The following is a 20,966-nucleotide window of genomic DNA, read 5'->3' on the forward strand; positions in this document are numbered from 1 at the left end:
ATTACATAGTGTGCAGTTCAAAGTGCAGAGTGTCTGCTTGGAATTGACAAATGATTTAAAAACCGAGCAAAACTTGCTGGTACTTACCATGCAGTTTCTCGCTTCTCACAAACTTTCCCGCGTGTTTCTATAACTCTATGTATAGAAACTCGGAAAATATTTTCTATTTCTTAAATAATTATTAACAACGGCCACAAACTTTTGACCTTTTGTGGAGATAAACAAAAGATACCCTTAATTATTAAGCGATTATTAAGGCCTTAATAACCAAGCGCGAGATCTTTACGGAGAAATATCGAACCGAGGTCTTTTTGTACAAACCGAGCTCGTAGGACGAGGTTTGTACAAAAAGACACCGAGGTCCGATATTTAATAGTAAAGACCAAGAAAGCGAGGTTATTAAAACATTAACAGGAAGCTTGTTAAAGGTGTATTATTTACAGCATACTGTATAAATATTTAATTAGGCATGTGCACGTCTGGTATTATGCTGAAGCGTTACAGAATGTGCACAGATATATTTCACAGAGAAGAAATTTTAGAAACATTTAATGCAGCTACTTGGAAATATTTCATATAACAAGAAAAAGTGAACACGCTATAGTGCATAGATAGTATTGTAGTGTGACACAAAATATTATTGTTTTAACTGTGGTATTTGAAAATGTGTCTTGACATTTACTAAACATAACTTTAGTTTAGCGTTTTTCTAGAGAATGTCAAAATAGAAATTGCTTCTGCACGAAGGATTTTGTTCTTCCAAAAAATTATTAAGCAGTTGGTCGAACAGTTGATATACCAAAATGTTCTAGCCCAGTTGTAACTGATATTCTGTGCGTTCATAGAAGCTTTAAGTTCCCGTAAAATAAGAGCAATGGCTGTTGGAACACAACAAACCAAAATAAAAGCACAAAGAATAAGACATGTCGATATGGTTTTCAAACTCAAATTTTTCTTTCTTAAAAGTGAAGACCATTTTCAGTTGTTGTAGCATTTGTACGACGATGTTCTTTTAAGATAACATGAAGCTTGATGTTCACGTAAAAAAATGGAATAACAAAGAGCAAGCTAAAAAGAATTTTCGATGCAATGTACCAACTAGCTAAATTTAATGAGAATGAAATGGACGAAATGAACAGAAAAACAAATTCTAATTTCACAAGCAATGGTTTTGTTATCTTTGAACGGTGAAATACTGGATGGTAAGCTCCCAAATATCTTTCAACACAAACGAGCAATAGTGTGAATGCAGAGAAGCTAATGAAAATGTGAAAATAATGAGTAACAAAACGCACATTGGAAGGAAAATCCTTTTCACCGATCCACAATGTCAACTCCAGGATAAAAGCAGGCAGATTTGTAGCTACTGTTAGCAAGTCCACACAGGATAATATACCAATAGTGAAGTGACAAGTCTTCTTTCGCATTTGTGGTGACTTGAGCCAGCAATAAATCACCAGAGCATTCAACATTAGACCCGAAATTAAAATAGTTATGTTTATTGCCAACATAACGGTTAAGTGCAAGAACACGTTGACATCCATTTGTTATGTTCAAATCCGAAAAGGATGAAGCAGATGTTTCTTCTTATTCTTTCGGGAGGATAAAAACAATTTCTACCTTCTGATGCGCGTTTTAAGCTGTATTTACCTATGTAAAATAGACCTTCTACTCCATTTTAACATTAATTATGCATTTGTACGAAAACATTTGAAAAAGCGATTATTACAAAAAAAGACAGCTTAAAATTTCACTATTTCTCATGCTATTTTGTGCTGTAAAGAATCTGAAACAGTTACGTAAGCTCTAAAACCTCTAAAATGCTTGTTTTGATTCAATAGTAATCTGGAAATAACGTCTGTAATTATATGTCAGCACATAAATAATGTCCTTTTTAACAGCAACTGTCATGTTATGTCCTCCATTTTATTGAATTGTTGTTTTTCATAAGTGTATATAATGCGGTATTGTCAAGTATAATTTAATGCATGAGAAAACTCTATTCTCCTTCATTTTTTATTGTCTTAAATTGTCTGCTCCTAAGTTTGTATGACTTTTCAGTTTTCCTTCGTTTTTGTTCGATCCTCTAAATATCTCATCTCACACCACCTTACCCGGCTAGAATGTATGTATTGTCCTTTAACTATTTATGTAATTCAATATGTTGTAAATACTCCTGACCAATATTCAATTATTTCATAATACTTATAAATTTATAATGTCTGAAGTTGTTTTGAGAGTAAAGACGAAACGTTACGCTTTTTAATGAACAGTCTCTCTAACTTTGTATTGGATGGCTCTTCTAAAAGAGTGAAAGTGCTCTGTTTGGCTTTAATACTTATTATCAAAAGAACTTTTTGCAATAACATTTAGAAAGTACATGTTGCAATATCTCTTTCCGGTGACAATTTAAACCATTCCTTTATCAATTTGCACCTTGAATTCGTTCGAAATGCCACATACATGTAAATGATAACTTTTTCAATTACTAATTTCCTTACTAATTTTCTAACTTTATTTGTTTCTTTCTAATACGAAGATTTGTTGTGATTTTATGAGCAATATCAGTTCTGTTTAACCGCCAGTGTAAGTCAATAACGTGCAAAAACGATTCAGCAGTGTGTTTTCACAAATTTTACCATTTTTACGAATAGAAAATCTCCCATTTAACAATCAAAATGTTCCTTTAAACTTTTATAGCTTTAAACTGGAGACGAGGTGTTGTTTTCTCAATAAACACATATACACGACAGAAAATTTCTTTAATCAACGTTCTTTACAAGAAAAAAAATTTATATCTACGTGGCATTCTATAGTTGAACCTTTTCTTTCCCATCGTTGCTAGGTGGCAACAATCACGAAACAAAGTTTAGTATTAACAATCAATTAACAAAAAAGTTGGGAAGTACGCGGTTTTTATAACACAACACATATATTTTTACTACTTATATATCAACGTAAGCCGTTGGCACTTTTCAAGTGCAGTAAGTCAGAGCGAAGAGACATGTTAAGAAATTTTATTGTGTGAAATGCCATCAATGTACTTCAAAGGCAACTGGAATTGTGTGTACGTGCTTATATAACCCATTTTTTCAGCAATAACCCCCAAAATATGACTATTATGTTTATTAAAAGCATTAAAATCAGCTGTAACAAGTGGTTGACATCCATTAGCAATAGCAGAGGGTTGAACGGACAACAAGAGCAGCTATTCTTCATAGGCAGATGTCGTGTAATTAAAAGCATTAAAATCAACTGTAACAAGTGGTTGACATCCATTTGCAATAGCAGAGGGCGGAACGGACAACAAGAGCAGCTATTCTTCATAGGCAGATGTCGTGTAATTAACATATGTTGTCATTCACACGTAAATAAACATCACCAATAATATTCTGCTGAAAAGAAAACTCGTCAAAATTTATACTTTTGAAATTATTATAGTATTTTCTGCAGCGTTTTAAAGGTTCTTTTCACATTTTTGCTACATAGAAAGAAAATGTTTTTTGCCTTTTTTGTTATTTTTCCTAATTGTTTCGTAATGTCAATACAACCTGTTTTTCACACTGTATGAACAACGTTCTTATATGTCATCCTTAAGTTTTATAACTACAAATTTCGTTCTATACTTCCGGTATAGTTATACATTTAAACAAATATAAAAGGAAAAACATTCATGTAAAATTAAATTAGATTATACAAAAAGACCTTTTATGCTATTTTTTCCCTTGAAATCTACTTTAACGATTTCCACCACGTCCATATCGATTGGAAAATCACCAAGCTATAGCATGTAAAATTGTCTTTTAAAGAACATATCTTATATTTTTATACATTATAAAATGGTTATATAGCGAGAAATAAAACAGTCTAAAATTACTTGTGATTAAAAATAATTCATTTAAAAGTCTTTTTTTAAACTTTAAAGTTTAGCATGAATCAATTACAAAGAAAATGCTCAATGTAGCTATTTTCCTTTTTTCAAGTCATTTTATTCACAACAAATGAACATTGATATGCATATGAATGTATAATTTACTTCAAAACATATGAGAACATTTGCTTGAGAAATACTGAACGTCAGTCTGTTCATCATTCTTGAAATTAATGTTATTTGTATAGGCAATAGCATTGTTTCAAGTGAAATTCGGGAAAAACATGTACGAGTGATTTTTTCAATGACTATCAAAATTGCACGAGTCCGAAGGACAAGTGCAATTTGAAGTCTTTGAAAAACTCACGAGTGCTTGTTTTCCAAATTGTATGAGAAATCATGCTATTAATTATTAACAATACACGTAAAGAAATTTCTCAATTTTGTTGATTTTTTAACTTCAACGTACGTACATTTCAGCCGGCGAGTTTAATCTTCGATCGACCGGCTCGTATTTTTTAATTCTGTCGGATATTACTTTTCACAACACCATAGATTCTGCAGACGCAGCTAGAACAAGGTATCCACTTTTAGAAGTGTTGTTATTTTAATCCAGAAACACTTTGCAAACGATGAACTGTAAACTCCTTCGCTAAAGAAAATCTACTTAAAACTTACGCCAGCCTTTGTAATTGCTTTGTTTACAATAGTTTTACTTTCCCGCCTTTGAAATGTTTTATTTTGATTGGCTCTTAGATCATTTCTTGGTTTGACTAACCAATCAGGAGCCCATTTTTCAAAAATAATTTGCACGGCACTGTATTTCCTTTTTTTTCACTGTGTTTCCTTTTTCTGCACTGGTATTTACGATAAATTGCACTCCTCTAAACCAATCAGAATTGAGAAATTCTTTCATGTATATTATAATGTATCAAATCCTCTGCAAGCATAATTAAAATAACGACATGCTATTAACAACAAGAAAATTAACTACCTTTCCTCTCCACCGATGCACTATTTAAAACAAATGAAATACTTGTGCTTTAAATATATGTTACTGCATGGCAATAGATTGTTTGCCATTCAACAATACATAAAAGATTTGGCACTACAATTGATGGTTTTGATGTCATCTAGAGCAATATAATCATAGTACAAAGGTATGTCTACACACAGCAATTTGTCGGGCCGACACCAATGAACTCTACAACAACTGGAAGGCTAACTCACTATACACATGCCCAGACTTGTCTGAAGCCACTTATAGAGCTGATTTGCCGCTTCGCGTGTATCTCACGTGGACTGTTTGATTTGCGTGACGAATTGTTTTGCAAAAACTGCTTACTTGGAAATAGAATGCTAGCTAAAATGTTGTATTTTTTCCAAAAACGTTAGCAAAATTTGGTTATTAATGTGTTAACATGCATTGTGGACGTTCCAAGGCATGTTTTGTATACGTAACGCTGTATTATATAAAACATAAAAGTGAGAACTTGCTTCGAAATATGAATTTCTCATTTGTCGTCGAAAGACCAAAAATTTAAGATAAAACTGATAACAGGTAGTCTGTATCTTTGAATGATGTGCAAAATACACACAATCCACTTAATATAACATGTTTCATAACATCGAAAATCATCGAAATGTCTTCTTTCAACACGGAAAATGAAAGTGCTGAAAGCGTCATTGTTTTTATTGAAAAACCAAAAGCTGCAGAGATTCAGAATAAGAAAAAGTTAAGAAGAATATTTTCTTAAAAAAAGAAATACGGCAAATTTACCTTGATTTGCACTTTATTCACGCCAATCTTTATATTTGTTTTCTTTTTTTTTATTATTGAGGTAATAATAATAATATACATTGCCTCCGTAGCTACAATTACAACTTTTAATTTCACTTTGCTATTGTTCTTCGACATATTTGTTTTCTATTTTGAAATCGCGTTAATACATCGGATGCATTATTTACACACAGCGATTTGTCTTACACGACAAATGTTCCATATATGGCAAGGATTACGTAATATGGCGTAAATGTCTGCCCGACTAATCGTTTATTCTAGTTTATTTCTAATTTATTTTATTCAAGTCTTCAATTCTTCATTTTTTAGTTGTTAACACTTAATTTTAATGCAATGGGAGTACAATTTCCACAATCACAACCACAAGCCCCAGTCCACACTTGTTTTGCTTCATCCATTTGGGGGGTAAACACTTTTCTTGCACAAGGTCGCCACGCTATATATTTATATTGTATAGTCGAGGGCAACTTGAAATTTGTTCCAGTCAGGTTTACGCTAAAGCTTCCAGAAGGATGTTTGCAATAGAGCGTTTTACAATCACCTGCACTTCCATATGGATGGAATACTCCTGGAGCAGTGCTTTTAGCAAATTTGAAATCGTAAAGGTCTACTCTTAGATCTGGAAGACGGATACGGATCTAAAATTAATGAAAACGACTTCAAAATTTTTTGAAATTCAAATTAGTAAAAAATTGTTTTAAGGCTTTAATATATTGATAGCTTAGAGATTGTAACTAATTGTAAAAATTAAGGTGAGCTTTGCAAAGCGCGAAAGCGGTGACTATATAGACTTGAGCACTCTGGTGACTCTACAAAACAATTCAAACAATGTGTAACCGTACATCCTGTGTCCCAAGTGCAGGAGTCACCATTGCACAATGGTGATAGCCAGCAGGGCACATTGTTATACACCTTGTATTTATACATAGAGAGTATCATAATGAGACGTTCACAGATTTTGCGCTGAGCAAAGCTCATCTATATAGAATTGAGCCCGCTGGTAACTCTACAAAACAATCCACACAATGTGTAACCGTACATCCTGTGTCCCAACCGGGAGAGCAAAAATATGACGAATCACACAAGGTGAGTGTCCCCAGCATAGGTTTTGCAAAATATTTGCCACAAACCCTAAAAACATTCGCATTTTTTTGTATGCTTAGAAATACATTTGAATGTTAAAAAACTTCAAAAATATTGTAAAATTATTCACGATTAATAAGATGTATTTGTTTTCGTGTTTTGCCATGTACTTATGAGATATTTACAGTTTTGTGAAAATGTTTGTGTTATCGGTCGTTCATTTTCTGTTGACAGTTGCCAATCTTGTCAAAATATACAACCTTTAAAACCATACAAACGTGTAAGTCACGCGAGATCGCGTGCGTGGCAAACATAACACATAAATCAAATAATATATTTACTATTTACTGTGCTATTTACATAAATCGATTGAGTAAAGAAACTTAAACAGGTTTCTGGGCCGCCTATGGTTTTTGCTACAGATTTTCATCCGATTTTTCGAGTCGAGCGACTTTCTAAATATGGCAAGAACACGTATATGACGTCAGTGCCTGCCCGACAAATCGTTGTGTGTAAACGTACCTTAATTTGTTTTGAAGAGGTTTTTACAGCGAAAGGAAAAGGTATAATCACAAAAAAAATTTAGATGATTAGTTGTGCAATAAGAATTTTCCTCATTAAATTAAAAGGGCTGTCTCACCTGTCAACAATAACAAGCAAAGTTGTCTATACATCTTTGATAGATCGTTGAAAATGAGACAGATGTTTCAAAATTTAAGTTCAAAATATAAAGTTCAAAATATTTAAAATATGAATTTTACTTTTTTAAAGTTTATGTTATTCAAGACGTACCTTTTCAAATATGGTTTTCTCCAATATATCATGATAGCCCATTGTCCAGTTAAAATGCTTTGCGTAGTTTCCAGTACCTAGTGTTATATATTCCAATGGATTGTCTGTGTCCATATCAGCACAGTAAATCTTCACTGGAGTTTTCTGATCATTTGAAATGTACAGACCGTATTCACCATTTTTACAGATGTACGTTTGCTGCTGAACTTCCTTGCAGTTTCTTGCTAAAAGTTTAAATCATTTAAGTTATAGCGTTGTTCAATGTCCATGTCTATTCCAACTTTAATTAAAACTTTAAAAAGGAGGTTTATCTATATTCTATAGAATTTGTTAAGTTTCAATTAGACAACTTCATTGGTGAAATGAAAGTAATAGTTTGCAGGCGTTAAAGTGCCTTTATCCCCAAAAACTTTTATTTAAAACTAAGTATAATGTCTAATTACGTATTGGTGAACAAGTTTTTCAATTTCGTCAAATCGTCTTCTTGATATGACTGAACAGACGTTGCCAATCCTGACATGATGTCTGGATCCAGCCAAATTCTATTCTCAAATCACACAAAGCAGTTGCTAAATGTATCTTTTATTTAAGAGTCCCTTGCATGACGTCACATATAAGTAAGTCGTTCTAGACATGTAGGTATGTATTTCAAATTGGAATATTCGACACAGGAAAACTAATCTGCTGTATTCATGAACATTCATTAACATAAGTCACATCTTTATTTTGCAAAACTTAAGCTCCAATCCAAAATCTTCAACTCGCTGAACATCAAATTTTTCGCAAATTCTATACCTTTTCTTTGGAAGTTTATAACTTCATACAAATTCCAGACTTTATTGTTGCAATCTTTATGATAACTGTCAAGATTTTGTATCAACTGGCAATTTATATCTTCATTAACAAATTTTTTATAATTGATTCCAGCGCAAAGTGGCTCTTGTAAGCATTTTAAAGAACATTCAATACTTGAATGGTATGTTGCATTGTAGATAATACTCTCAGAAAAAGGGCAAGTGCCTGTTAAAATCATGGAAATGTTAAGGTGATGATTTGTTACTCAAAAAATATTTACAATACAAAACGTAGCAAAGCTTAAATAACCTTACCTTTTCTTGACAAACGGAACATTTCTTCCTTGGGTATTTTGCAGGTCTGACTAAAAACAAAACTTTTTATGATTATAAACAAAGGAACCAATGAAGAAATGTAAAAAATCATTGACATGTTTCATAAAAGTGAAGTATCTTTCTCTTTTGACTTTGTATGCACCAGTTCAAACTACTGACTTACTCAAGATGTTTTGTAAATGATTCTTTAAAGTCATTGACAAGAAAGTAGAGTAGTTACCACCTGTTACATAATTACGACCTGTTAAAAATGAATAATTACCACCTGTTAAAAATAAATAATTACCACCTGTTAAAAAAATGAGCCATTGAAAAATTCATAAACTGCGCATAAGCAACTAAAAAGAAAATGAAAAATATGAAAACATGTAAAAGTTGAAGAGCACGACGTTTTTTAAACACGAAATAATTTGTTCCTCTTTGTTTATTTGGTCTTTTACATGCTCATTTTCGTGCATCGCCCCTGATGTAGATTTTAAGACTTTTGAAAACGTTTGTCACTTTCTTAGAATTTAGCTCAAGTAAACTTTGTATTTCACATCTATAAATTAAGCAATTGTAAATCAGCAATCGATATGCAGTAGCTAAGTAAAAAACCAATATAAAAACCAAAAACATTTATGACACAAAAGTACAATAAATAGAGTTAGCGAAGCAAATTATTCTAGATTGGTTTTATATAAGATACATATATATAAATGTATAAAAGATAAAAAGGTTTCTCCGGATTTTAAATGATTTTTATTGGGCTTTCGACTCGTTGCTTCGAGCCTTCATCAGAATGAAAAATATTTATTTACACATGCTTTTAGCTTGGAGATAAATATTTATTTTACAAGTTTTGTCTTTTTCAAACTTATATATATAAATATATATATATAAGTCCGCTAAGAATGGAAGCACTCAATCTTGCTCAAAACAATATTCTATGATTCTTTCTCGAAAGAAATTCATGCCGCTAAAAAGAAATTTTCCACTAATTTTAAATAAAGGTCTCCTTGTTATGTTCTATTTAAACATGAATCATTTTAACAAATTAATTATTTACAGTATGGTTTAGCTAGGCCTTTACATGATGTCCAAGCATAGCTTTTTTGTCGTTCGTGTGAAAATCTGTTTTGATTATAAATTAAAAGAGCTTTTTCAGCATCAGTTGCTTGTTCTTTAAGGATCGAGATTAAGTGGAAAAATGTTGAAAAGTAATTAGCTGAACAAAATCGTTACTCATTTAAGTCAAAAGCTTTCAAAATGTTTGGCAAATTAGCCTTAATCAATTTTATTACGCACTTAAGAATTATTTAAGAAATAAAAGATGTTTCCTGTGTTTGCACGGGCTTATGCAAACCGAGGAGACCTTTGGAAGAACTCGAGAGCAGATCAGTGCAAGCCTGAGACCGAAGGTCGAGGGTTGCACCGGCTCGAGTGTCTTGAGAGACTATAATCTATGAATTATCATACCAAGGACTAAAGTTCACAAAAGTTCATGCCAATAACTATTGTTCATTCTTTTCAGCCATAGACGCATTTTCGCGCGCTTTAAACATTTTTACCGCATTTTCATGCAAAAGTCTATAGTCCATGAATGTTAACACCAACGACTATAGTTCATGAAATTTCACACCAAGGACTATAGCTCATAAATTTTCACACCAAAGACTAAAGTTTATTAAATTTCTCCCAAAAGACTATAGTCCATGAATTTTTACACTAAAGACTATACTTTATGAATTTTTACACCAAAGACAATAGTACATGAAATTTCACTCCAAAGACAATAGTCCATAAATTTTCACACCAACGACTATAGGTCATGAATTTTTTAACCAAAGACGATAGTCCTTGAATTTTTACACCAAAAAACTTTATTAGATTGAATGATTGAAAACAAGGAGTGCGGAGTGTGTACTTCCATTACATAGTGTACAGTGCAAAGTGCAGAGTGTCTGCTTGGAATTGACAAATGATTTAAAAACCGAGCAAACCTTGCTGGTACTTGCCATGCAGTTTCTCGCTTCTCACAAACTTTCCGTGTGTTTCTATAACTCTATGTATAGAAACTCGGAAAATATTTTCTATTTCTTAAATAATTACCAACAACAGGTACAACTTTTGACTTTTTGTTGAGATAAACAAAAGATATCCTTAATTATTAAGCGATTATTAAGCCCTTAATAAACAAGTGCGAGATCTTTACGGAGAAATATCGGACCGAGGTCTTTTTGTACAGACCGAGCTCGTAGGACGAGGTTTGTACTAAAAGACACCGAGTTCCGATATTTAATAGTAAAGACTGAGTACAGAATGTGGAGTACAAAAAACGGATTGTGGATGACGTGTGAAAAGTGTAAACAAGCATCAGCCTCCCCCGGCAAGGGGGACATGCAAAATTCAAATAAGCACGCTCAGTGTTTTCCGAGATTTCAGTTGTTCAATGTTTTATTACATACCTTAATTCAAAAAGAAAACTGACTTCAATGTAACAAAACGAAATATTTACTTTCCCAGACGAAAATACGTAGAAAATGCTGTAAAAAATACTCGTTCATGTATTGATAATGCCCGATTTCAATTGGCACCACATGAACAATGAACTTGATAAAACTGGCCACAATTAAGAAGTATCAAGTAAAATAACGAGCACGCTTTTATTTTTGTATAAAAATGAACGTGTTTTAAGAAAACCTTTTGAGTTTATGACATTAAAATTTATGAGTTTTTTTTTTCAAATAAAAATTTCCAAATCTACATCCTTTTCATCTTGCTAGAAGAAGTGTTGTCAGCTAATTAAAGAACTACGTTATCCTATACAAAAACTGTTTCCAAAAATATGTGGGTAAGGAGTAGTCTGAATTGAGTTATGGAATATCACATTCTACCTCGCTTATTGCACTAACTATGCTGGCCGTGGTGCTTTCCCAAATTTGACAAGCAATATTGCATACACCTCACTAGTGCAAGGCGATCATGTGCAACTACGTGTCAATGTTTGTCTTGTACACCTTAGCTTCCAGTTAGGAAGTTGCCCTTTAGAGCAACAACGACCTTCGTCTCAGACCTTCCCCAAGGGCAATATCAGGAAGCGTGAACTTCACGTACGTAACCCTTAAAGCGAGCATCTCACCCACACACTTAAGGTGAGTTTGAATTTGATATTTATACATGCAAAAAAGTATGTCAATCTGTGATTATGGGGCAAGTTTGTGCGCATGCTCAATTTTTGTAGCATCAATTCATGTTATTTACCTGTTTTGGTTTTCACCCAACGGCATTAATGTGGAAAAGAAGTGCTGATGGTGTGGAATGAAAAGAACGGAGTTTGGAGTGCGGAGTGCGATTGCTCCATTACAATCTTTAGCACTCGGCATAGTAGAAACTGCAGGGTTCGTTGTTAAATTAAAACGTTTTCTCAATTGTTATTGAACACTACGTACTCAGTTCAGTACACTGTTTTCCAACCAAACTTTAGTAAATTGAATGATTGAAAACAAGGAGTGCGGAGTGTATACTTCCATTACATAGTGTACAGTGCAAAGTGCAAAGTGCAGAATTTACAAATGATTTGGCAAAACTTTTGGTGTTTGCCATGCATTTAAACAAACTTTCCCGCGTGTTTCTATAACTCTAGGTATAGAAACTCGGAAAATATTTTCTATTTCTTAAATAATTACTAACAACGGCCACAAACTTTTGACCTTTTGTGGAGATAAACAAAAGATACCCTTTTATTAAGCGATTATTAAGGCCTTAATACGGAGAAATATCGGACCGAGGTCTTTTTGTACAGACCGAGCTCGTAGTACGAGGCTTGTTCAAAAAGACACCATTGAGTTCTATAATAACTGGAGCGGCTAACTTTACTGGGGCGAGGACGCAAAAAATGGCGGCCAAAGGACGTATTTCCGCTGAAATGATCGCTTTGCAGAAAAATAATATTCTCGACCTCCCCTTGGTGTCTATAGTAAATTATAAAGAGTTTTTCAAAAACAAACACGATATCACAGAATATGGATATCGTTAGTTCCATATTCTGTGACGATTCTTTTTTGCATTTCTTTTATAATGCCAACACTTCAATCGTTCAATTGTTAGATGTCGTAGTTTCCACAAAAAGGAGCATATCGCTTCTCACAGGTGAGGTAGTTGTTTGTTTTGTTAGTCCGTCAACGATTGAAAAGCAATTATACATGCACTTGAAAAGCCATAAAATACATATTAAAGATCGTATTGTTTAAGACTGACTTGAACGCCAAATATACTGATGTTTTCCTGTTTTTGTTTATAAAATTCTGCATACTTTTCTGTCATTTGTTAATGCATGAAATCGTAAATTTACCCATTTGTTTGCAAAATAGTTTCCCTAAAGCAAAAAAGACCCTGCACACATTTTGCTCTGTGAGTAAGTATCAAAAAGAAATGATCAGCCCCAACGGTACCCATGATTTGGAGCAGAGCTTGTTATGTTCTATTTGCTGACAACATGCAGGGAAGATCAAGGAGTAAAGATGACTGGAAGATGTTTTGACCAGAATGGAGATTTATCATATGCATTATTGCTGCTTTTTAAAGAAAAGTTTTCACTTTTCAAAGCTTTTCTACAAATTTTTGCTTCTTATTTCTTATCATGAGATTGATGATATAGAGGTAATATAATCCAATAACTTTCTAATTTCTAAAAGCTTTTAAGCTTCTAGCATAAAAGTGCACTATAGGTATGTAATTCATTTGGTTTTATTGCCTTGCTATGACATATCTACTTGCACTTCATCATTCTTGTATGAACAAAACACCAGATGTGGATACTCAGAGAACAAAATGCACTACCAACTGCTTATGAAATTTATTATTGAGGTGAAAACTGTGTTAATCATTCAAATTATAGTGCACTTTATTGCAAATATAGGAAAAACAAAACAAAGTGAAAAGAAAGGTAGAAGTATTAAAACTACAAATGAATTATAAACACCATTGGAAGCATAAGTGTTTTGATGATTATTTGCATTTTGCCCAATTCATATATCAATACAACAAAATCAAAATGTGCTACAACTTTAGAAGTATTTGATGCAGTTGAACTTCAGAACATCACAAAAAGGTTACTTAAAGTAATTTCTATACAATATTGTTTGTTTTCATTTACCAAACCTATGCAGACTTGTGTCTTTTGGAAATTTCATATGAAACTCAATTACAGAAAATCCGTAAATATCCAGAGATTTAATATGTACTTTTTTAAAGAAACAAGTAAAAATCCTAGAATTGTGGCGAAAAAAGCCATTGCCCATTGCATGAAAAGAAGCAAAATAGCAATGATAACTTCTCTCTCGTGAGCCGTGGAGATGAACTATGATATACTTTTTTGTATAGACTAAAGAGTTTAATCGATCAAACAAGTTTAACGCTGGTAAGAAAACGACGCACATCTGCATTCATACATGTAGGTAACTCTTTCGTCGATAGTTATAAATGCATCCTCGTAGGAGCAGATACTGACAACCACAGTTGACTCGCTGTTATGAATTTACCTTGATTTTCATCAAAAAATTGCTTGCCGAATCCCAAATACACACATACATATTCCTCACTCTTTCCTCAGGAGGGAGTGGGAAATTATGGAATTTTCGGAAAAGCGGTCAATTTCGGTAAATCTCAGCGGCAAAGGACGAAATCTGCCATTTTTTGGCGTCATCATATATCTAAGGCCGCGCTTGAGATAGCCGCTCTAGTTATTATAGAACTCAACTAGTTATTATAGAGTTCCGATATTTAATAGTAAAGACCGAGTACAGAATGTGGAGTGCAAAAAACGGATTTTGGATCACGTGTGAAAAGTGTAAACAAGCATCAGCCTCCCCCGGCAAGGGGGACATGCAAAATTCAACTAAGCACGGTCAGTGTTTTCCGAGGTTTCACTTGTTCAATGTTTTATTACATACCTTAATTCAAAAAGAAAACTGACTTCAATGTAACAAAACGAAATATTTACTTTCCCAGACGAAAATACGTAGAAAATGCTGTAAAAAATACTCGTTCATATATTGATAATGCCCGATTTCAATTGGCAACACTTGAACAATGAACTTGATAAAACTGTCCACAATTAAGAAGTATCAAGTAAAATAACGAGCACGCTTTTATATTTGTATAAAAATGAACGTGTTTTAAGAAAACCTTTTGTGTTTATGACAATAAAATTTATGAGTTTTTATTTCAAATAAAAATTTCTAAATCTACATCCTTTTTATCTTGCTAGAAGAAGTGTTGACAGCTAATTAAAGAACTGCGTTATCCTATACAAAAACTGTTTGCAAAAATATGTGGGTAAGGAGTAGTCTGAATTGAGTTATGGAATATCACATTCTACCTCGCTTATTGCACTAACTATGCTGGTCGTGGTGCTTTCCCAAATTTGACAAGCAATATTGCATACACCTCACTAGTGCAAGGCGATCATGTGCAACTACGTGTCAATGTTTGTCTTGTACACCTTAGCTTCCAGTTAGGAAGTTGCCCTGTTAGGGCACAATGACCTCCGTCTCAGACCTTCCCAAGGGCAATATCAGGAAGCGTGAACTTCACGTACGTAACCCTTAAAGCGAGCATCTCACCCACACACTTAAGGTGAGTTTGAATTTGATATTTATACATGCAAAAAAGTATGTCAATCTGTGATTATGGGGCAAGTTTGTGCGCATGCTCCATTTTTGTAGCATTAATTTATGTTATTTACCTGTTTTGGTTTCACCCAACGGCATTAATGTGGAAAGAAGAAGTGCTGATGGTGTGGAATGAAAAGAACGGAGTTTGAGTGCGGAGTGCGATTGCTCCATTACAATCTCTAGCACTCGGCATAGTAGAAACTGCAGGGTTCGTTGTTAAATTAAAACGTTTTCTCAATTGTTATTGAACACTACATACTAAGTTCAGTACACTGTTTTCCGACCAAACTTTATTAAATTGAATGATTGAAAACAAGGAGTGCGGGTGTATACTTCCATTACATAGTGTGCAGCGCAAAGTGCAGAGTGTCTGCTTGGAATTGGCAAATGATTTAAAACTGAGCAAAACTTGCTGGTACTTACCATGCATTTTCTCGCTTCTCACAAACTTTCCCGCGTGTTTCTATAACTCTATGTATAGAAACTCGGAAAATATTTTCTATTTCTTAAATAATTACTAACAACGGCCACAAACTTTTGACCTTTAGTGGAGATAAACAAAAGATACGCTTAATTATTAAGCGATTATTAAGGCCTTAATAACCAAGCGCGAGATCTTTACGGAGAAATATCGACCGAGGTCTTTTGTACAAACCGAGCTCGTAGGACGAGGTTTGTACAAAGACACCGAGGTCCGATATTTGATAGTAAAGACCAAGAAAGCGAGGTTATTAAAACATTAACAGGAAGCTTGTTAAAGGTGTATTATTTACAGCATATTGTATAAATATTTAATTAAGCATGTGCACGTCTGGTATTATGCTGAAGCGTTACAGAATGTGCACAGATATATTTCACAGAGAAGAAATTTGAGAAACATTTAATGCAGCTACTTGGAAATATTTCATATAAGAATAAAAGTGAACACGCTATAGTGCATAGATAGTATTGTAGTGTGACACAAAATATTATTGTTTTAACTGTGGTATTTGAAAATGTGTCTTGACATTTACTAAACATAACTTTAGTTTAGCGTTTTTCTAGAGAATGTCAAAATAGAAATTGCTTCTGCACGAAGGATTTTGTTCTTCCAAAAAATTATTAAGCAATTAGTCGAACAGTTGATATACCAAAATGTTCTAGCCCAGTTGTAACCAGTGGCGTAGCTAGCGGTCCCGCTACTCCCGCCCGGCGGGAGTAGAAATTTCCCAAAAAAACAATAAATATTCTATTTGGACATAAGATATACATTATTTCACGAACAATTTGTAATATTATGTTTTATTCGTTCATATTTACGCTTTTATTAGGTGGTTCGTATTTCGTAATCGTAATACAGCAAAATCTCAAGATTTGTTATGTAACCTAGCAACCGCCTTTTCTCGCACATTGCATACTCGCGCGATTCTCCACGTATTCCGCCCATCTTCAGAGGGCGGAACATACAATATAATTCTATATAAGAAGTTTTGAATTCTGGTTGGCTAAGGGACTTGACGCATGCTCAAATCTGCTGTTTTTATAGTCGAACTCCCGCTATTTTAAATTGGCGGAGGTTGTAATTATTCGACCTTTTAATACAAGTACAGCGATTAGTGATTATCAAATTACCTGTCATTGTCGGTATTAATTTTCCATTGTGTTTACTCTCAAATTGCTATTTTGTATTTGTGTATGACACAATGGCTTCAAGTGCGACTGCAATTTGCTCAACTGATGTTGATTTAGTAAATAGCTTATTAGCTAAACCGTTCTCTGCTCTATCGTCGGTCGAACAGAATGTTATCGTTCATGAACGGCCTACTCCTGATTTAACTATCCAAAATAAGGGAAGAGCATTTCAGAGAGATTGGTATGAGGCGAAGGACTGGCTGTGTGGCAGTACAACCTTGCAGAAAGTGTTTTGTTGGCCATGTCTAATGTTTTCCCCCAAAACATCGCCATCGTGGACTAAGAATGGCTACAACGATATGCGGAGTATTATGTCTGATGCTAAGAAGCATGAAAAATCTAAATCGCATTTGACTGCATTTAAGACATGGAAAACGTATGGAGCTAGTGAACGAATTGATTGTCTTATGTCCCTCGCTAGAAGAAATGAGATTCAGCGTCACAATGAGGAGGTAAGACAAAATCGAGAAATTTTAAAACTGTTACTGAGGCCGTGCTGTATTTGTCAAAGCAAGAGTTGCCATTTAGAGGTCACAATGAGTCCGAAGGTAGCTTGAACAAAGGTAATTATAGAGAGTTGCTCGAATGTTTTGCTAAGTTTGATTCTGTATTTGAGCGTCGACTGCACAGTAGACTAGCAGAATCTGATATAGTTGGTGACAGAAGATTTACTGGAGTCTCCCCAGAAATTCAAAATGGTCTTATCAGCTGTCTTGATTCAATTATTGAAGATGAAATCAGAAAGGAAATAAATGATTGCACATTTATGAGTATTCAGGTTGATGAAGCATCTGATGTCTCCACCAAAGAGCAGCTAAGTGTTATTGCTCGGTTTGACAAAGCAAGTGAAATTATGGAGAGGCAATTAGGATTTGTGGATGTAAGTATGAACAGAAATGCCACAGCAATATCACAAGTTGTCAAAGGTAAACTTGTTGAGTATTCTAATATAAAAGAAAAACTGGTTTTACAAACATATGATGGTGCTTCTGTCATGTTTGGCCATATCAATGGTGTTCAAGCATTGGTTCGACAAGAGTATCCTTTTGCTCATTTTGTTCATTGTGCAGCTCATAGATTGAACCTGGTCCTATGCCAGTCAGCCTCATCAATTTCTCCTGTTAAAATCTTTTTATTAATATAGCTACATTCAGCACATTTACAAGCAATGCCCCAAAAGAAAAGCTTTTCTCACATCTAACAACCTTGAGTTTCCTGCCCTGGTGAAACAAGATGGTATTATCGCTCTAGATTAATCAATGTATTGCACAAAAACTATGAAAAACTTTTAGATATTTTTGAGGGGTACTTGAACAACCAGCTGGGTGGGATGATGAGTCATTAAGTAAAATAAGTGGCTTACTGCATTATCTTGATAGCTTTCTCTTTTGTTTTCTAGTGTGTGTTTTTTACAGGATTTTAGAACAGTCCACAATTTTGTATTCCATTCTTCAAAATAGGAAACCCATTTTAACTATGGCATAAGCAAGATTGACAATTTCAAGCAGTTTATTGTGTCACTTCGCACAGATCAAGCTTTCACCGAGTTTTACCAAACTGCACTAGAAAAGTAGGCCCACCAGCAACCAGAGCAGATAGTAGATACAATTACAAACAGCTTTATTTTGAGATTATTGATTCCATTAAAGGCATGTTAAGTGAACGATTTCAAGATATTAATCAGTTCGAGTTTTTAGACCTTGTAAATCCTAAACTATTTACTACATGGAAGGGCATAGTTCCACAGGAAGATCAATCTTCTCAAAGATAAGTATAGTCCTCTTTTGACATCCAAACTTGGGAGAGTCAACTTTCCTTCATTTACAACGACAAGGACTTTCACAAAGAGTGCAGTAATGAGGTTCTTAAATACATCTTCAAATTTAATCTCCAGTCGAGTTTAGGTCAAGTGGTAAATTTGTTAAAATTGAATGGTGTGTTGGCAGTGGCAAGTGCTTCAGTAGAGAGGTCGTTCTCTTGCTTAAAAGGGTAAAAGCTATTTAAGAAATAGAATGGGTCAAGGTCGGCTTAGCTCTTTGTGTAGAATATCTATTCACAAAGATATCATTGAAAAGAAAGAGGAATCAGAGGTGTTGCATAACGAGGTGGTTGAAAAATTTGTAGAAAACCCAGGAGGCTGGCCTTTCTTTATAAATGATGAGTATAGTATGTGTTTTGATATTTGTTCGTATAATACATGGTACTTCATTGAGAAAATTAAGCATAACTTTATAGAATAAAGCCATCCCTGTCTACTTGCCCCAATCTAAACAAGTTTAAACTAACAAGTAGAATGCTAAGAAAAATCTCTCTCTATGCACTTTAGAAGTGTCGTATACTATATTATTTTTTGTGCTAATACAAATTTCTTCTGTTTATGCAGGGGCAGTGATGAGTAAATTATGTTTTAGGGGACAATTGTCTCCTGCGTAACGTTTCTCTGAGCCACCTTTAGTACCTTTTTAACTAGTTGCAGTTTCAACGATTGCCACATTAAGAATGCAGCTAACAAAAATGGGTTTTTATAAATTATTGTACAACAAATAATTCGCCCTCAAAATCGCAGGAAATGCTGTTTCCAAGGCTCTGGATTTCAAAATTTTCCGGGGGAGCATGCCCCCGGACCCCCCTAGTTAGGTCGCACCTCCGGCGCGAGATGGATTGGCGGGAGTGACTATTTTTCCTAGCTACGCCACTGGTTGTAACTGATATTCTGTGCGTTCATAGAAGCTTTAAGTTCCCGTAAAATAAGAGCAATGGCTGTTGGAACACAACAAACCAAAATAAAAGCACAAAGAATAAGACATGTCGATATGGTTTTCAAACTCAAATTTTTCTTTCTTAAAAAGTGAAGACCATTTTCAGTTGTTGTAGCATTTGTATGACGATGTTCTTTTAAGATAACATGAAGCTTGATGTTCACGTAAAAAAATGGAATAACAAAGAGCAAGCTAAAAAGAATTTTCGATGCAATGTACCAACTAGTTAAACTTAATGAGAATGAAATGGACGAAATGAACAGAAAAACAAATTCTAATTTCACAAGCAATGGTTTTGTTATCTTTGAACGGTGAAATACTGGATGGTAAGCTCCCAAATATCTTTCAACACAAACGAGCAATAGTGTGAATGCAGAGAAGCTAATGAAAATGTGAAAATAATGAGTAACAAAACGCACATTGGAAGGAAAATCCTTTTCACCGATCCACAATGTCAACTCCAGGATTAAAGCAGGCAGATTTGTAGCTACTGTTAGCAAGTCCACACAGGATAATATACCAATAGTGAAGTGACAAGTCTTCTTTCGCATTTGTGGTGACTTGAGCCAGCAATAAATTACCAGAGCATTCAACATTAGACCCGAAATTAAAATAGTTATGTTTATTGCCAACATAACGATTAAGTGCAAGAACACGTTGACATCCATTTGTTATGTTCAAATCCGAAAAGGATGAAGCAGATGTTTCTTCTTATTCTTTCGGGAGGATAAAAACAATTTCTACCTTCTGATGCGCGTTTTAAGCTGTATTTACCTATGTAAAATAGACCTTCTACTCTATTTTAACATTAATTATGCATTTGTACGAAAACATTTGAAAAAGCGATTATTACAAAAAAAGACAGCTTAAAATTTCACTATTTCTCATGCTATTTTGTGCTGTAAAGAATCTGAAACAGTTACGTAAGCTCTAAAACCTCTAAAATGCTTGTTTTGATTCAATAGTAATCTGGAAATAACGTCTGTAATTATATGTCAGCACATAAATAATGTCCTTTTTTAACAGCAACTGTCATGTTATGCCCTCCATTTTATTGAATTGTTGTTTTTCATAAGTGTATATAATGCGGTATTGTCAAGTATAATTTAATGCGCGAGAAAACTCTATTCTTCATTTTTTGTTGTCTTAAATTGTCTGCTCCTAAGTTTGTATGACTTTTCAGTTTTCCTTCGTTTTTCTTCG

The 20,966-nt window shown here is 34.0% G+C and overlaps 1 protein-coding gene across 1 annotated transcript; it reads right to left on the reverse strand.

Moving 5' to 3' along the window:
* Positions 1-5,958: 5,958 nt before the first annotated feature.
* On the reverse strand, positions 5,959-8,793 carry LOC124454487 (A disintegrin and metalloproteinase with thrombospondin motifs 20-like). The gene is made up of 4 exons (XM_047005290.1): positions 8,657-8,793; positions 8,343-8,567; positions 7,548-7,771; positions 5,959-6,310 (listed from the first exon to the last, which is right to left on the reverse strand). The coding sequence occupies exons 1-4, from the start codon at positions 8,772-8,774 to the stop codon at positions 5,978-5,980; spliced, it is 900 nt and encodes a 299-aa protein (XP_046861246.1). The 5' UTR covers positions 8,775-8,793; the 3' UTR covers positions 5,959-5,977.
* Between the last annotated feature and the right edge of the window lie 12,173 nt (positions 8,794-20,966).

The sequence above is a fragment of the Xenia sp. Carnegie-2017 genome, unplaced genomic scaffold (genome assembly GCF_021976095.1).
Source record: "Xenia sp. Carnegie-2017 unplaced genomic scaffold, XeniaSp_v1 HiC_scaffold_3, whole genome shotgun sequence".
Taxonomy (NCBI): Eukaryota; Metazoa; Cnidaria; class Anthozoa; order Malacalcyonacea; family Xeniidae; genus Xenia; species Xenia sp. Carnegie-2017.

Excerpts from the sequence above, each read along its gene's own strand:
- LOC124454487 (XM_047005290.1), bottom strand. The coding sequence starts at position 8,774 with ATGTCAATGATTTTTTACATTTCTTCATTGGTTCCTTTGTTTATAATC. Across the intron at positions 8,568-8,656 it reads GTTCCGTTTGTCAAGAAAAG|GCACTTGCCCTTTTTCTGAG; the intron begins GTAAGGTTATTT and ends TGATTTTAACAG. Across the intron at positions 7,772-8,342 it reads TATAAACTTCCAAAGAAAAG|CAAGAAACTGCAAGGAAGTT; the intron begins GTATAGAATTTG and ends TTAAACTTTTAG.